The following is a 17,685-nucleotide window of genomic DNA, read 5'->3' as shown; positions in this document are numbered from 1 at the left end:
GTTTTTACGAGAATTTTGTTTTCGTTTTTACAATAGATAATATCGTCATTATATGAAATTCGTATCGTATAAGATCATCACGGCCAAATGTTCTGGTAGTACCGAAACGTGTAGTAAAACTTTTGGAATTTGACTTTTTTGTCTTTGTTGTAGGAAGATGAAATTTCACATTTCAGAGAAAAACTGCAATAAATGTCTGTTATGGCAAAAAAAATCAAATTTACATGAACATTGCATGAGAAAGATAGGTCTGCAGCATTTGAAAAAAGGACAATTATGTTTTTGTACATTACGTTGCCTATTTTCAGCTATTTTCGACTGAAATTGCCATACCGGGAGTATTTCAGTGATACTTTTCTATTTTCTATTATATACAAAGAGGTCTTTTCTAACGGCTGAAGATTGGTATTTCATTTTACTGATAATTTGGGGGCTGATATTGGCCAAAGTCATACGTTCCCCTTCAGAATAGTATTGCAGCTACAATTTCCGTAAAAAGTTGCAGTTTATATTTCGAAACTTTTGAATTTCATACGTTGATGTGCACACGCCTCTCAACGCTCAAGGTTGTTACTATACATGTCCATTGCCTGCTAACTGTCCATTCTTAAAGTATCCATTATTTTAAGAATGAACGCTTACAGGTTAATAATGAGCCTACATTTAGCCTAAATGCCAAAATACAGCCAGTCAATTCTTTATGAATGTACAGTCAATTAAACAAAAACCTGGAAAGATTTACAATTGTGACACAATTACATAATTTCACTTTCGTTTGTAGTAACTTATCTACATAGGTATCGCCATTCAAGTCAAGTGTCTCTGCAAAATAACTGGCAAATCAGACAATACCCTTATCAATTTTATGTAACAAAGGTATTTATCATTTAATGCCGCTGAAATCTGTACTGAATATAATTATAATAATTTCAATCTTTACATCTCCTTTTCCAATCCTTCGTTGGACTGAAGCTTTGAACAAATACGAATATCTGTTGCATCTCGTTTCGAAACGATTACGCAGAAAAGAAGAAGAACAAATTTTAAGATATTAAATAAACAACTTATATAGCTGTGCAATGCGATGCCTAATGATAAAATAATATTCTAGGTGAATGGAGTAAGACGAAACATTGCATATTTGAAAAGTGCACGGATTTCTCCAATTAAAACCTACTGAAGATAGAAGTCATACGGTTCACTTAATTCTGAAAGTTGGTAAATAACTTGCACCATACTTTCCCAGTTAGCATTTTACGGATTTGAATTAAAATATCTTATTGTTCATAAAACGTGACCGTATAAATGTGAAATTCGCATTTGAACTGATTAATGGCTGCCTTTAAAGCGATTATCTTCATTACAATAAGCATACAAGGTGTCAAATTAAAGACCATTACTTTTTCAAAACAGTATACATTTAGTATTGTAAAATTGTAGTCTTAAAGTTCCTTGAGACTTTACATTTTATACTAAAACGTATGAAATACTTGCCTTAAAGGTATACTAGACGCAGACCCAAATTTCATATTTGAAAACATGAAAAAAATACTAACAGTAGTTTATGTAAACATAGAATAAACAATTATGTGTATTAACACTGCTATGAATTTTGTTAAAAATAGTACACACTGTATACATGTACAGCTGAAAACAGTATAAATGTGTACTACCATAAAAAACTGGAAGTTTTTTTACACAGTCAGCTGTTACTGCATGACATTTGGTTATGAATTTAGCTAAATATAGACAATTTATCTATATATTTGGTGACGGTGTCAAATAAAGACTATAGCATTTAAAGTAAATATATTTAAAATTATAAAACTACTGTCAATGAATAAAACAGTATAAATCTTTAATATATGCTATGAATAAAAGCATTGTTAAAACACTACTTTTTAATACTGCATAGTCATGAACTTTTACAGTTAAAGGTCCATAAGGCTTTAAATTTTTATCTTAAAAACAGATGAAACAGCTTTCCATAATGAAGTTATGCACACTTACATCGTTAGAAAAGCACTACATTTAATAATACATATGAACTGTTATAGTTAGAGCCATAAAGGGAGGTAATAAAAACAATAGAGTCAATAAAACATTCTAGTATATTCAGCAATATTCGAACTTTTGAGAAATGTTAAAGAATGTAATTATCAGAAATAGAAACAAGAAATTAATGTATTTTATTTTCATAACGGGAAATGTTGCAGCCGCATTTTAAACAAAGGCATTATTAGCCTTTATAGCCATGAAGGGAGATACAGAATAATTGATTCAGTACAAATTTCCACAGCGTTAATCAATAGTTACAACTTCGACAGGTATTAAAGAAAACAATTATCGGAAATAGGATTTAACAAGAAATTATTTACAAAGAACATGCTAGTGCGAAGTCACAGCTCTCCACAATACAAACGGACTCTTGCTACCTTACTGCAATAGAGAAAAGTGGAAGCTTCACAGATCGCCCAACACGACAAAAACGAAAATGTTGCAGGCTCGGTTTGATTGAGCCTGTAAGTCATGTTTTTAAAGTTATTTTATGTTATCAGTTTGTGAAAAACATTTCTCAGATTTTGTTTCTATTTCTACGTTGATTTATCGAGAAACAGCAGTGCATGCCATTTATTTTGAATGATGATAAATGTTTACGAAATCATAAATGTTCTCTCAAATATGAGGAAATAAACTGTTCTTATACAGTAATATCAAAATTGAAATAATCATTCTGCCTATTCAGACGCGAAGTACTAAATGTATCTCAGTGTGAAGAAACCTGGAAGCTTTAGAAAAATCATAGTTCATTGGCGAGAAACAAATGATTATTATAAATAAATACATTTTAAAGTTATAACTCTGGCCAGATAAGATTATATAGCGAATGTAATAGGAAGGTCATTTTTCTACAGCAACGCATAAAACGTCCGTTCACGAAGACATTGGCTGGATAAATTTACTTGTAAATTGTTAGATTCCACCGATGGAGACGGATATAAAAAAATGTTACTTTCGGTTTCAGTGACACAACCGCCATCATTCGGATACGCCCGTAACTACGCTAAAGGAAGTGGCTAATCGTACGGTCCCGTATGAATAGTGAAATAAACCCGCTGGTGGCTATTCGTACGGCAGTTTTGTATTACATCGTACTGAAGTCATTCAACTGATATATTTTCAACCGATTTCTTTACTTTTCATTTTCAGTCGCACATAAACCGGAAGTGATTTCGAATAAAGAAAAATGCTAATTGTATATCTGCGTGCAATATTGTTTTCATCGTATGACATATATGGAATAAGTATGAATAATAAAAATGTCATCTATGGAAGTTTACATCATGGTTTGAATATCATTTAAAATGCTTACTTTTTCTTTCATATTTTGGTTGATAAGACTGAAACTAATTATTGACAATATTAAGAGACTCTATCTCTCCCTCTTTCTCTCTCTCTCTCTCTAAAAACTAGAGACGCTGCTAAATACCTGAGCATCACACTAAGTAAATATCTCATTTGGTCAGAACATATTGATAACATCACATCAAAAGCAAATAATTCACTTAGGTTCATCAGACGGAATGTAAACAAAAACAAAAACCAACAAAAAAAAACAGGAAAGTAAAAGAAACAGCTAACAACACAATGTCCGCCCACAGCTTAAATACTGCTCCTCTATAAAAATGGGACTAAAATTTACATGTCTTCACTTGGGACCGGCAGTGTTCTACAAGACTGGAGGACGGTTATCGTTGTCCCTGTATACAAAAAGGCCCACGAAGCAAAGCCAGCAATCACAAAGCTATTCTCTTACTTACAATTGCTTCAAACTGATGGAACATGTTTTAGTATCAAATTATATTAATCATCTAGATATTTGCTTGATTCCTTCCAAAATGGCTTCCACTCAAAGCACAGTTGTGAATCTCAGTTATTAAATTTTAGTCAATAATTTTTTATTACCTTGAAGCTAGTAAATAGACAGACCTAATAGTTGTGGACTTTAGCAAAAATTTGACAAAGTCGATCACAATCGTTTGGTCTAAAAGCTATTTCAATCAGGTAGAAAAACATCCATGTGAATTAAATCTTTCCTTTAAATATGAACACAAAAGGTCTTCAATTAGATATACCACCTGTGGTATCAGGGGTACCCCAAGGGTATGTCCTTAGGCCTTGCCTTTTCTTAACATATCAGTCACCTGCCAGATATACTTAAAAGCACCGTAAGACTCGTTGCTTCAAACTGATGGAACATGTTTTAGTATCAAATTATATTAATCATCTAGATAATAAAATTTGCTTGATTCCTTCCAAAATGGCTTCCACTCAAAGCACAGTTGTGAATCTCAGTTATTAAATTTTAGTCAAGAATTTTTTATTACCTTGAAGCTAGTAAATAGACAGACCTAATAGTTGTGGACTTTAGCAAAGCGTTTGACAAAGTCGATCACAATCGTTTGGTCTACAAGCTATTTCAATTAGGTAGAAAAACATCCATGTGAATTAAATCTTTCCTTTAAATATGAACACAAAAGGTCTTCAATTAGATATACCACCTGTGGTATCAGGGGTACCCCAAGGGTATGTCCTTAGGCCTTGCCTTTTCTTAACATATCAGTCACCTGCCAGATATACTTAAAAGCACCGTAAGACTCGTTGTTGATGATAAAATACAGTCATGTAGTTTATCTCAATATAAATATCATGCATGATTGTGAGACTCTCTAAGCAGTACCTCCATAAATTAGAGCTTTGGAAAAGGATCCGGTCAATGGAGTTTAATTCTGATAATGCGACCTGATTAAGGTATATAAAAAAAGAAATAATAAAACATTGCTTTTCGCTATAAGCTACCTATCCATGAATTTAAGCTATAAAAATGCTTAATATTTAGGCGAACCAGTAGTATGAGATCACAAACAAAAGATAATAGGTAATGGTAGATTTCTCGGAAGCACAGAGCACCAAAAACACAGCCACATAGTCACGCATTTACATAGTAGGTCCACAACAAAAAGAAGCTGTAATGGAAAAATATTTCAGACGGGTTGCTTCAAACATCCAACAAGGGCAAACAAGACCCTAAAATACATGAAAAGAAATTACCAAACAAGTACAAATTTAAAAACTCCGTCTAAAATATATGTTCACCCATAATTGGAATATTGCTCAACTGTTTGGCATTCATGGCAACAGTCTCTCACAGATGAAATTGAAAGAGTACGAAAGGCTGACGCCAGATATCTTCAAATCAACTATGACTGTAGAAGAAGCATCACATAAATGTTAATTGTACTTAAATGGCAAACGTTAAAAACAAGGAGAAATTTCACACTCCTTATCTTTTATATAAAATCCATCATTCCATTGTTTTTTGTAGATCACCAGTACCGGCTAGACTCTAAGGACCTTCACTTTTATACGAGGATGGGATCAAAAGTAATGCCACTGGCTATTGATAAAATTCACGCCTTGCACGTGTTCCCCGTTGTAATAGCTTTCAATCGACAAATAAACTATACATGTAGACACAATATCTCGCTCACAATTCACATTTGCACAAACCCTACTCGTAGGCGGTTAAGCAAAATGGTTGGTAAAAGTGTAAAATATGCGAACGAAATTAGGTCTTACATTAAGACTTGCGCTTCACGCGGAAGAGGTTCAAAGGACATTTATGCTGACATATGTGCTGTTTATGGTAGTAATGAAATGTCCTTTTCCAAAGTTTGCAGATGGGTTAGGAATTTTTGTGCTGGCGTGGAGTCTGTCAAAAATGCGCCTTAAACTGGTTGACCTAAGTCTGCAAGTAGTCCAAGGATTGTTGAAAAAAATCAAACGAATAGTACTTTCTGACGCAAGATATACTTCTCAGCAGATTGCGGACAAGGTTGGCATTTCAAAAGCATCTGTGTTGCGCATTCTGCGAAATATTTTGAAATTGAAAAAGAAAAGTGCTAGGTGGGTCCCGCATTTGCTCACTGATGAGCAAAAACGCACGCGCGTTAAGATGGCGCGCAAGCTTTTGAAAAGGTTTCCAAGATACGATCAAAAACATTTATGAATGTAGTAATAGGTGATGCGTCTTGGATACATTTCTTAGAACCGCATCGAAAAATTAGTAACCGAGTATGGCTCACCAAAAATGCCAGAAGGCCTTGCATTGCCAAAAGGATTGCTGAAGTGTGAAAAAGGTTATGTATGCCATATTTTTCACTACTAAAGGTCTCGCCATCCAGGTTCCTGTGCCTAGAGGCAAGTCAATGAATGCCAAGTTTTATAAGAAACAAGAGCTGTCACTAATGATAACAAATGCCTCCGCAGCGCCTTGACCTTTGACCTGGTGACCTTGACCTTTAACCTGGTGACCCCAAAGTCAATAGGGGTCGTGTACCAAATAAATATTATTAGCATGTGAAGTTTGAAGGTCCTGGGTGCAGTGGTTCGCAAGTAAAGTGCCTTCATGCAAGAAGTTAACATTGGCTCCTGTGACCTTGACCTTTAAAGTGGTGACCCCAAAGTCAGTAGGGGTCGTGTACTTAATAAGTACTATCAGCATGTGAAGTTTAAAGGTCCTGGGTGGAGTGGTTCGCCAGTAAAGTGCCTTCATGCAAAAAGTTAACATTGGCCCCTGTGACCTTGACATATGACGTGGTGACCCCAAAGCCAGTAGGGGTCGTGTACTCAGTAAGTACTATCAGCTTGTGAAGTTTGAAGGTCCTGGGTGCAGTGGTTCGCAAGTTAAGTGCCTTCATGCAAAAAGTTAACAATGCCCCTGTGACCTTGACCTATGACGTGGTGACCCAAAAGTCAGTAGGGGTCGTGTACTCAATAAGTGCTATCAGCATGTGAAGTTTGAAGGTCCTGGTGCAGTGGTTTGCGAGTAAAGTGCCTTCATGCAAAAAGTTAACGTTGTGACGAACGAACTAACGAACGAACGAACTAACGAACGGACGGACAGTTGAAAACAAATTTGCCTCCCTTCGGGGGCATAAAAAGTTCTTGAAAAGCTTCTCAAGTATTTCCAGAAACATCGACCAAAGACGGGTATCCGAGGCATCTATTAGTTACATGACAACGCCTAGAGTCACAAGGCTGGGATTGTGACGTCGTTTTTGAATGAACAGGGAGTATATGATCTAGAACACCCACCCTATTCTCCGGATCTAGCCCCCTGTGACTTTTTCCTTTTCCCTCGTCTCAAGAAAAAGCTTGCAGGCAGAAAATAAACATCACGCCAGAAGTTGGGGCCGCCGTATTTAACCTCCTTAGTGATATACCTGAAAAAGACTATCAGAAAGCTTTTAAGGATTGGATTAAAAGATTGAGACGTTGTATATCTGTCAAAGGAGATTACTTTGAAGGTTTGAAATAAAGATTTTCTTAATCCAACCTTTAGTTGTCATTTAACACCATTGGTTGCATTACTTTTGATCCCACCCTCGTATTCCCTCCTTTCGCACCCTTTATAACTCATTGTTTTCTAACTCTGGAACAACCTACCACATCATGTTGAATTTTAAATGCTACTCTTAATAAGTTCCGGAGTGGCCTAGAATACTGATGTTAAAACCTGAAATATATTTTTTATCATCTTTTAACCTGTAACTTGTAATTTAAGAGTACTGACTTTAATATTGCACACTAATTTGTGTTTTCAATAAAGGCTTAATCATCAAAGTGTCGACCAGATAGCCGCCTCCCAGTCCCAGTCAGTCATTGACTGTGGGGACTATCTAGTTCTGGCTACCATAGCTTAACCTACGCTGTTTTTATTTTCTGATGGTCGCATCCATTAAGTTATGACGAAACCCTATTTGTATAACTAACCAGTATCAGACCGCAACATCTCGTACAGTCTCTCGTGAGAAACTCATGATGTCATGCAACAGTTCAGAGCGCGTGGTTATTTTTGAAAATCAGTGTAAAAATTTTACCTATTTATGAATTTAATTTAATCATAAACAAAACCATTTTCGATAAAATCCATAAAACAACATACAAGTTCTCAGAAAATGTCAATAAATAACGATTCTATACCACCTATTGGTTTTTATACGCCCGTTTGAAAAACGGGACGTATTATGGGAACACCCCTGGCGGGCGGGCGGATGGGCGGGCGGGCGGCGTCCACAGACTTTGTCCGGAGCATATCTTCTACATGCATGGAGGGATTTTGATGAAACTTGGCACAGTTGTTCACCATCATGAGACGGAGTGTCATGCGCAAGAACCAGGACTCTAGGTCTAAGGTCAAGGTCACACTTAGAGGTCAAAGGTCAAATTCAAGAATGACTTTGTCCGGAGCATATATTCTTCATGCATGGAGGGATTTTGACGAAAGTTAGCACAATTGTTCATTATCATGAGACGGAGTGTCATGCGCTAGAACCAGGTCCCTAGGTTAAAGGCCAAGGTCACACTTAGAGGTCAAAGGATACAAGAACGAAAACTTTATCCGGAGCATTTCTTCTTCATGCATAGAGGGCTTTTGATATAACTTGTCATAAATGTTCACCACCATGAGACGGAGTGTCAAGCGCAAGAACCAGGTCCCTAGGTCTAAGGTCAAGGTCATACTTAGAGGTCAAAGGATACAAGAATGAAAACCTTGTCCGGAGCATTTCTTCTTCATGCATACAGGGATTTTGATATAACTTGACACTAATGTTCACCATCATGAAACGGAGTATCATGCGCAAGAACCAGGTCCCTTGGTCTAAGGTCAAGGTCACACTTAGAGGCCAAAGGTCAGATACAAGATGACTTTGTCCGAAGCATTTCTTCTTCATGCATGGAGAATTTTGATGTAACTTGGCAAAATTATTCACCATCATGAGAGGAAGTGTCATGCGCAGTTCCTTTCTTTATAATTACTTCCCTTTGTTGTAACTATAAATAGCTTATATTGTAACTTCTTCATTACTAAACGTAGGGAAAAATCGAGACCACTTCTCTGTAGTACAACATGCATGCTACATCCAATTTTGAGGTGTATTTTGACAAATCTCTACCTGTTAAAGATTTTTGTGTGGACTTACAATTATTTGGGGGATTTGGTTTTTTTTTTTTGTTTTTTTTTTAAAGATTAACTTCCCTTAGTTGTTACTATAAATAATTTATATTGTAATTTTTTTTATAATTGACCGTAGGGAAAACCCAAGACCACTTTTCTGTAGTACAACATAGATGTTACTTTCAAATTTTAGGTGTATTTTAAGGTCTCTCTACGTGGTAAGTATTTTTTGTGGACTTAGAAAAAACAAACAAAAGACTTACAATGATTACTAAACAACCACAAAATTAAAATTCATTTGTTATACAGCAGCTAGAGTAAAGAAATTTGCTGTGACGGGCGTATATTGTGACATTCTGGCACTCTTGTTCGATCTGAAGAGTACCCTGATCAGGTGACAACTGCCATGACGGACAAAATATTGCAGACAGGGGTACAAATTATTGTTAAAATTATGTTGCATGGATTATTTATGCCAGATCAAAAGGAAAATGGATTAGAAATATTGTAAAGTAAAAGATAAGTCCATTGCATTTGACGAAATTATAGCGTGACAGACTTCTGGCACAATTCCTGGTTAGGTTTCAGTACGTACGGGATTCGTTTGAGCTCATAGATCCATAACAGCATATAAACATCTCTGAGTTGATATTTTTAGCTAGGGACTATTGTGCAGATGTAGACAAATTAATTGTTCATAATGGACCGTAAAACGAGCCTTGCTAAATGATTGTTCGTACGGGACCGTACAAAGAGCCACGCTAAATCTATTTTAAGAAACACAACAACAACATGTCTAGCATATTTGCATTGCATTTTCTGGTAAACTGCTTTTCCTTTTATTGAACAAAAGGCTTAATTTGATAACATTAATGTATTATTTGTAGAAATGGTATAGAAAAGCAAACTATTTGTAAATTTCTGCATTTATCCGCCGTCTTTACACAAAATCCTATCACGGCCAATCAGCCATTGTTGTTTTCGACGTATTTAAATTTTTGTCACGTGACAATGTCTTCGTTGTTTTTACGGAATTCGGCGAAGCCTGGCGAGTTAATAAGTGACCAGCTGGTCTTTAAATATTTTATGGTTATATATCAATTCGTATCTCAACAATATTTGGCCATCCAAGTCTAACTAACGGGTGAATTTGTTCATTAGACTGTTTTCTACAATTCTACAAAGTTATTTGCTTTATTTTAACGGTGATTTTAAACAGGATTATAACTTTAAAGGAAATAATATTTGAAAATTATACCCAAAAAAAAATCATGGTACCTTGTTAATGCAACCAGAGTAGCTGTCAGTTATTATTTCCTTGCAATAATATAATTATATACGCCATAAATATATTAAGGCTAAAAGGAGGAAACTCTTCAGACATAATTTGAAAGTTATTGTCAATGATTGTAATCGGTGTGGTAGACTATTACTTTAGCACCACGTCAAAAACGGAAGACGGCTTCTGCGCATAATCTGACCCGATTGGTCGGTTATTTGCTATTAGATTCCTGAACATTTGGAACGGTCGTAATTCACTGTGTAAACATTCTTCTCATCTTGTATGTTTATAATGTGCTCTCGATTTGGTTGAATAAAGAAATAATCATCAAATCATGATGTATTTCATTTGTCTTTTGAATAATTTTAGTTTAACAGATGCCCGCTTTGTATAAAAAAAACTGTACAGTGGAACCTGCCTAAGGGGCAGTTACTTGCATTAATCAGCCAGTCGGCTTACTTCTCAAGTTGACATTTTGTTACTATATCAATTCGCCCTAAGCAATCACCTGCCTAAAAGTGGCAACATTGTGTCGGTCCATAGATTGCCTGCTTAATACAGGTTTGACTGTAAATAAATACTGGATGCTATTCAAGTATTTGTTACTCTCCTAAAATTAGGTTTACACATTTTAACGCGTAAATTATCATTGAATGTCATTAATAATCCAATGAAACACGGGAAGACTCAATATATACGAGGTTAAGACTATAAATCAAGTATGAGCATTAAACGTTTCCAAGAAAAATAATCTTTGTCATCATGAAACAGAATATTAATTGCACTTGTAAAACCAATTTAACATTGCTGTATTCACTAGCCGGTTTACGGAACTCTTCATGATAGACGAGGTTATAAATGCATAATAAAAGCACACACTGATATAATTGATAAAGGTGCTGCTAATAACACAACAATTATCAATCAACTTCTCATATAGGCCTCAAGAGATACTATTTTAAATGGAAATTAGTAAAGTATTCAAACTGAAAATGATAGCACCATCAAAATTGTTACGCATTTATGCCAGAAACAATATATTCCAAACAACGATTTTTCGCTGAATGAAATCATTGTTTTGAGTTCAGATGCAAAGGAATTGTCGCGAGAGCGCAGCCCAAGTGATCTGAATGACAAGCAATGATTTTATTCAAGAAGAAGTTACTGTTTTAGATATATTATTTCGATTCTAATACGATAGTATTAGGTAATTTAACATTGTTCTGTACAATACGGAGATATATTTGGACGAGCACCCAGCTGAGAAAACCAATATGGTTTTCTCAGCTGGGTACTCGTCCAAATATATCTCGTACTGTACAGTTCAATGTTAAATATTAACCTGTTTATTCTATATCTATTTTATTTTAGCTTAAATCAAATATGATTCACTGAATATTGTATGTCTGCCTTCCTCATTTCAAGACGCATAATCTAACTCTGTACATAGAGCGCCTACTTCACCCGATTTACATTCGGAACATTTTCACGCGTTTCGGGCTTTATCGTATGTTTAACATGGGACTTTCTGAACCGTCCAAATACGGAAAAAATACAGCATTTTTGTATGCACGTGTGTCCAATGAGGTAATATATTGTACGGTCACGTGTTGCAAATAAAAGTTCATGATTGGATAGATAAAATAGAATGATATAGAATAAGTAATAGTTATTGTACGAGGAATAGGTCTGCATTGTCTTTATAGACCTGTGAGGGATTTGTGAACCGAGCGAGCGTAGCGAGCGAGATTTTCAAATCACCTCACAGGTCTATAAACACTATGCAGACCTATTCCGAGAATGATAACTGACTTACTTACATGCTTCATTGTTTTACATAATCCAGATTGGTTTCGGATTTAAAGAACGTTTGTAACGTGTATGTATGATTACAAACAAATAGAAGGAAAAAGACAATATGTGCTTCTATTAATATGACAAAAGGCCCAACTTGCTACGCACCTGTAAATATATTTGTCAGCAACGAGTACATGACATTTTGTTTTGCATGAAAAATCCGTACACATTTGGAAAATATTCGGAAGATTATTATAATAGACTCTTTCTGAGATCATCAGTGTGTGTCTAGTCAATTAGTCAGAATTTGTTGCGAATGGTATTTTATAAGATTTTTATGCCCGCAAGATGGGCATATAAAAATTGCACTGTCCGTCCGTCCGTGCATGCGTCCGTCCGTGTGTGCGTCCGGTAAATTCTTGTCCGGGATGTATGTCTTCCATCAATAAAGGGATTTTGAAATAAGTTGGCATAAATGTTTACAATAACAAGACGACGTGTCATGCGCAAGACCTGGACCCCTAGCTCCAAGGTCAAGGTGACACTTAGAGGTCAAAGGTAAACATGGTCTGTTTCATGTCCGGTCCATAACTCTGCCATCCATGAAGGGATTTTGAAACAACTTAGCATAAATGTTTATCATAATGAGACGATGTGTCATGCTTAAGACCCAGATCCCCAGCTCCCAAGTTCAAGGTCACACTTATAAGTCAAATGTTAACAGGGTATGTTTCGTGTCCGGTTCATAACTCTTCCATTCATCAAGGGATTTTGAAATTACTTGGCATAAATATTCCTCATATTGAGACGACGTGTCATGAGCAAGACCCAAACCCCTAGCTCCAAGGTCAAGGTCACAATTATAGGTCAAAGGTTAACATAATTTGTTTCTTGTCCGGTCGATAACTCTGCCATTAATGAAGGGATTTTGAAATTACTTGGCATAAATGTTCCATATAATGAGATGAGGTGTCACCCGTGGGACCCAGACCCCTAGCTCCAAGGTCAAGGTCACACTTAGAAGTCAAATGTGTTTCTTATCTGGTCCATAACTCTGCCATTTATCAAGCGATTTGAAAATAATTTGACACAAATGTTAACCATATTGAGGAGATGTGTCATGTTTATGACCGAACCTCTGAGGGCAAGGTTAAGCTCACAAAGTGATATGTGATTTTTTGCGCATACAACTGTGGCATTCTGGTGCCTACTTCGGGGGCATTAGTCACCAATAGTGACAGCTCTTGTTTTTCATAATTATTATTAGAAACTTTAAGTTTATTTAGTTCTTTAATTTGCTACCTAAATATACATTACCATATAAAAAAGTATTGATATAGATTTATCATTACATTATATATATATATATATATAAACCCTGAATAACCTGGTTTGTTGGAACGTTCTTTTGTTGATGATCTAAGATCGTTCCCAGATCCCAACAAAAGAATGTTCCAAGATCCCAGGTACATATAACGGCACATTACGGAATGAATAGAATTACGTTCCAACATACCAGGTATTTTAAGGATATATATTATCACAAGAAATGCTATCATAATATACCGTGATCAGGCACACGCCAAGAAGACACAACGAAATGTGCTAAAAAAAAACTGCGCGCACACCATCGAGAAGATATTAAAACCTTCAGTCTGCTTGACAATGAAAGTAATGAGTACATCTAATTAAGAGGCTTGTAGTTCGATGCCTCTGTTTTAATTGACATGGCAACGATTTGAATAAATATTAAATAGTTTAAAGTCGTTCTGGTCCTCCACATCTGATTCAAGTGAAGAAGTTGTCAGATACTTGTGGATGTAAATACAAGTATAGAATCCAGGAAACTGGCAAAATATCTTATGATATTTAAAGGCATAAAATGTCAACTGTTAATTTCATGTGAATTAACGACAAACAGCAAAATAAGAACATTTTTCAGAAAACAAGAAATGTACTTTGACCAGCTACCTACCAATTACCACTACCTAAATACTGCCTTTAAATATGCTTAAACTGGCAATCTTATTTCAGACACGTTTGGAATGTACTGAGCTATTTTCTAAATTTATGTTCCATGTTGATTGTACAGAAAATTGTCACAATTTACAATAGCAGATTAATGATTAACCTGGAGGAAATTTGTGTTGTTTGTATTTTTGCAATTATATCATTGTCGTTATTTTTCATTGTAAAATAAAATGTCCTGTTTCATGAAGCATTCTCCTCCTACACGGACAAATATCAAGACCTTATAAGAATTGAATGCTAAAATTTTACAATAAAGTCATGTTTAGATCAATTTTCAAGATATGTAAAAAACAAAGACAAATATCAAACAGGGAATGCCACGTACCAAAAACGCAGCCTCCCCAAAACAAAACCCACAGCACGCAGACGCGCACACCACAAACACACACACACATACACGCGCGCACACACAAAGCCAACACATTAGGACAAAACGAACAAACAAAGGAACACAGTGGGGCACCGCCTGGGGAGCTTAAACCGGTTTATGGTGCGCACCCAACCTCACTCTTACCCCCACAATGTTCCAAAGACACGGCACAGTGTAAATAAAAGTATTCCCCTCCAGGTGAATCTCTAACACACGTAATGGAAACAAAAAGGCATGGCATGTAAAACACAAAAATGATCGTGTAAAAATATATAAAAAGCAAACCTTTAAAAAACTGGTCGGAAATTTCTCACTTAAAACGTACTTTTTTTAAAACAAGTGATACTATATTTACGGAGTCAGTCACGCGTTCACCTTAAATGACAGACACGGATTGCTCATGATTCTACTGCATTGTTTCGGTCGCTTACACATAACTTTAAATTTAATCTCTGACAAGTGCGTAAGTGTGTCGACAATTTGGTTCAGTGGTTAGAGCATTGGACTATCATCCGAGCGACTCGGGTTCGATTCCCGCTACAGACACTTGAGATTTTTCGTCATTTTCGTGTAAACAGTAGAGGTAGGACAGGTCTGGAAATTGTTATAGACTTCTTAAGTGGTCTATAAGTTGTATAAGTTGTTTATAGACCTCATCGGAACAAAGAAGCCGGTAGGTAACGAGAGTTATCTACATCCTTGACGATATTTACGAAATATTTGCTTGTTTTGCGTGGTTTTCTTTTACAGCGTGCCACCATGACGTTAAATGCGGTGACGTCATAACTGGTACGTTTCAGAAAATGATTATTTTGTATAACAACACACAGTTTCAGTTTTCTGTGTTTAAAGGGAAAATAAATCGGGTCGTGCTAGAATGAATATCAATATTCACTCAAAATATAGTGATTTCGCGGAATTTTACGATACCAAAAAGGCTGTTGGTTCGTACGTGTGCGTGCCGTATATCCCTACACATAAACAATAAACATTTGACAAAAATGTCCAATCATGTTAACGTTTGTTGACATAATGAAGGAAATCTTGCACTTACCCGTACCCGAAAAACGTATGATACTGCATTCTCTCCATTTTTACTTTACAAGAGTCTATCAACAATTCATCAACTGTTATATTATAATGAAATTGTACAGGAACTGTACACATGAAACAGTAAACTTTTGACTGATTTGTTTAAGGTATTAGATCACTAATAGAGAACCTCCTTTTTGAAGAGTATTTAATTCCTACCATAAACCTACTTTTACTGCAATTCTTAGGGGGGCGTAGGTTCAAACCCTACTGGGACCAACATTTTTTTTTCTTTATTTTCGTTTTTTACTAGTAAGTTTTTACTTCTTTCAAGACTTATTATTGATGTTTTGTACAAAAATGGAAAAAGATGAATCTTATAGGCGATTTTTTGGTGTTCAAAGGGAATTTACTTCTTAAACAGAAGGGGTAGAGTTACACATCTTTAAAAATATTGAGTTACGCACGGTGAAAGTTCTCTGTTTTGCTTTCACTCTTAGATTATATATTGTGGAAGAAATTTAGGTAGGTTTTACATTTTCCCTAAGGTTATTTTTAAATGGAGTAAGCAAAATTCAAAACAGAAACACATCATTCGACCTTATTTTTTCAATGTTGAAGTATGAATTCTGTCTCATTAAATCTGTTTACTCAAGACACCATAGAAAAAAATGATATTAACATTTTTGTTTTGTGTTTCATAATTGGTTACCAATAGTTTGATGTTTCTTCTATCGAAATTAATAGTAAAATGAGTTCTTTGCAAACGTTTTGAATAGTGGCTATCACTTTGAAATCTGTCTCTACCTGAGCTTGAGGAGATACCGTAAGTTACTATTTATAAAAAACGGCGCGGTAAAAGTTGTTTAAAATTTACAAAATAGTGCAAAACACGGTTACCTTTCAGAATATACCAAGCAAAGGCCATTTTGTAAACATTACTATTAGTGACCTAATACCTTAAAGTAAAACAGTTACTTACCTTTCAAAACTCACAGCGGTGAGATTAAGAATTGATGCCACAGCGGTTAGCATTTCAATAAATCCAGAAACTTTGCAGAAAGCCCGACCCCCAGGCCACTCCCCTAGTACCATCCTTAGCGTCTCATGCGGTACAACTACCAGGAGAAATAAAATGTCCGCCAACGCTAGACTGACCATAAAGGTAAATGTTACCGACCGTGACGACCTTGAGCCTAATACCGAAAATATAACCATTCCATTTCCCAAAATCCCGAAAAGGAAAACCGCTCCGTACACAGTGACTAATGGTACAAAATGCGGCTCATGTATCCAAGAATGTTTTAATTTGTCGATGTCTTCGTAGAAATAGTAGTTATCGTCGTCCGAAAAATCTTCAGCGCTAAAAGAAGCGTTTAAAATCACACATGATGGACTTATACAAGATTTGTTCATTTTGTGAAATTCCAGAATTACAATTCAGAAACAAAACAAACAATCTTTTTAAAATCAATGTTTATATTTCAACAGCATTATTCCAGTTTTCACTAGAAGATATGCAATTTCAGTAACATTCACTGATCAGTGTTATGTGTTATAAGTTTTACTAGGTTCACTTGTCTCGTCTATTTTTTTCCTTTAACCACGAAAACTTCTTTTAGCATTTAATATTTGAAGAGACATACAGACATTTCAATTCTTTACCATTATGGCTACACATTTTTAAATGTATAATTAATCCAAATATGCTTACAATCTGAACACATGATACTCCTTAACATCAATAATCAGATTTAATTTTTATTATACAAACTTTATCTGCATTCATACTGATTAGATCAACTTGAATTATCTAAAATCGTTTTATTCATATATCAACTTTCCACATATTTAAATGTTAAAAGCACAGAAAACAGTTGATTGGCCGTCTCATAAAGGCAAATGTATCACTCCGCGAAATCATCTATGATTTTATGAGTATATGTCAAGATATAAAGTACCACACAGAAGATATGAATCGGTTTTATTCTGAAACTCACAGAGTGGAGAGAGAGGGATTGTATTTGTTATTTTAATGCACGCTGTTGCCAGAAGCTCTGAACAGCAGGAAGAAGACGCTGACTTATAAGAATATCAACAAAGCGGCTTTATTTTAAAGATGTTTTCGTAATAGCTTAACTGAATTGTTTA

At 35.4% G+C, this 17,685-nt stretch overlaps 1 protein-coding gene across 1 annotated transcript in view; it reads right to left on the bottom strand.

Annotated features, from left to right (window-relative positions):
- The window catches only part of LOC123555940 (G-protein coupled receptor 54-like), a 74,406-nt gene extending 56,969 nt beyond the window's left edge, over positions 1 to 17,437 (bottom strand). The window contains exon 1 of the mRNA XM_045346527.2: positions 16,517 to 17,437. Within this exon, the coding sequence (XP_045202462.2) occupies positions 16,517 to 16,950 (434 nt within the window). The 5' untranslated portion in view covers positions 16,951 to 17,437. The remainder of the gene's footprint in view (positions 1 to 16,516) is intronic.
- Positions 17,438 to 17,685: the final 248 nt, after the last annotated feature.

This window comes from Mercenaria mercenaria, chromosome 7 (genome assembly GCF_021730395.1).
Source record: "Mercenaria mercenaria strain notata chromosome 7, MADL_Memer_1, whole genome shotgun sequence".
Lineage (NCBI taxonomy): Eukaryota > Metazoa > Mollusca > Bivalvia > Venerida > Veneridae > Mercenaria > Mercenaria mercenaria.
The sequence above is the reverse complement of the archived record's forward strand: the minus strand, read 5'-3'. Positions and strand labels throughout refer to the sequence as shown.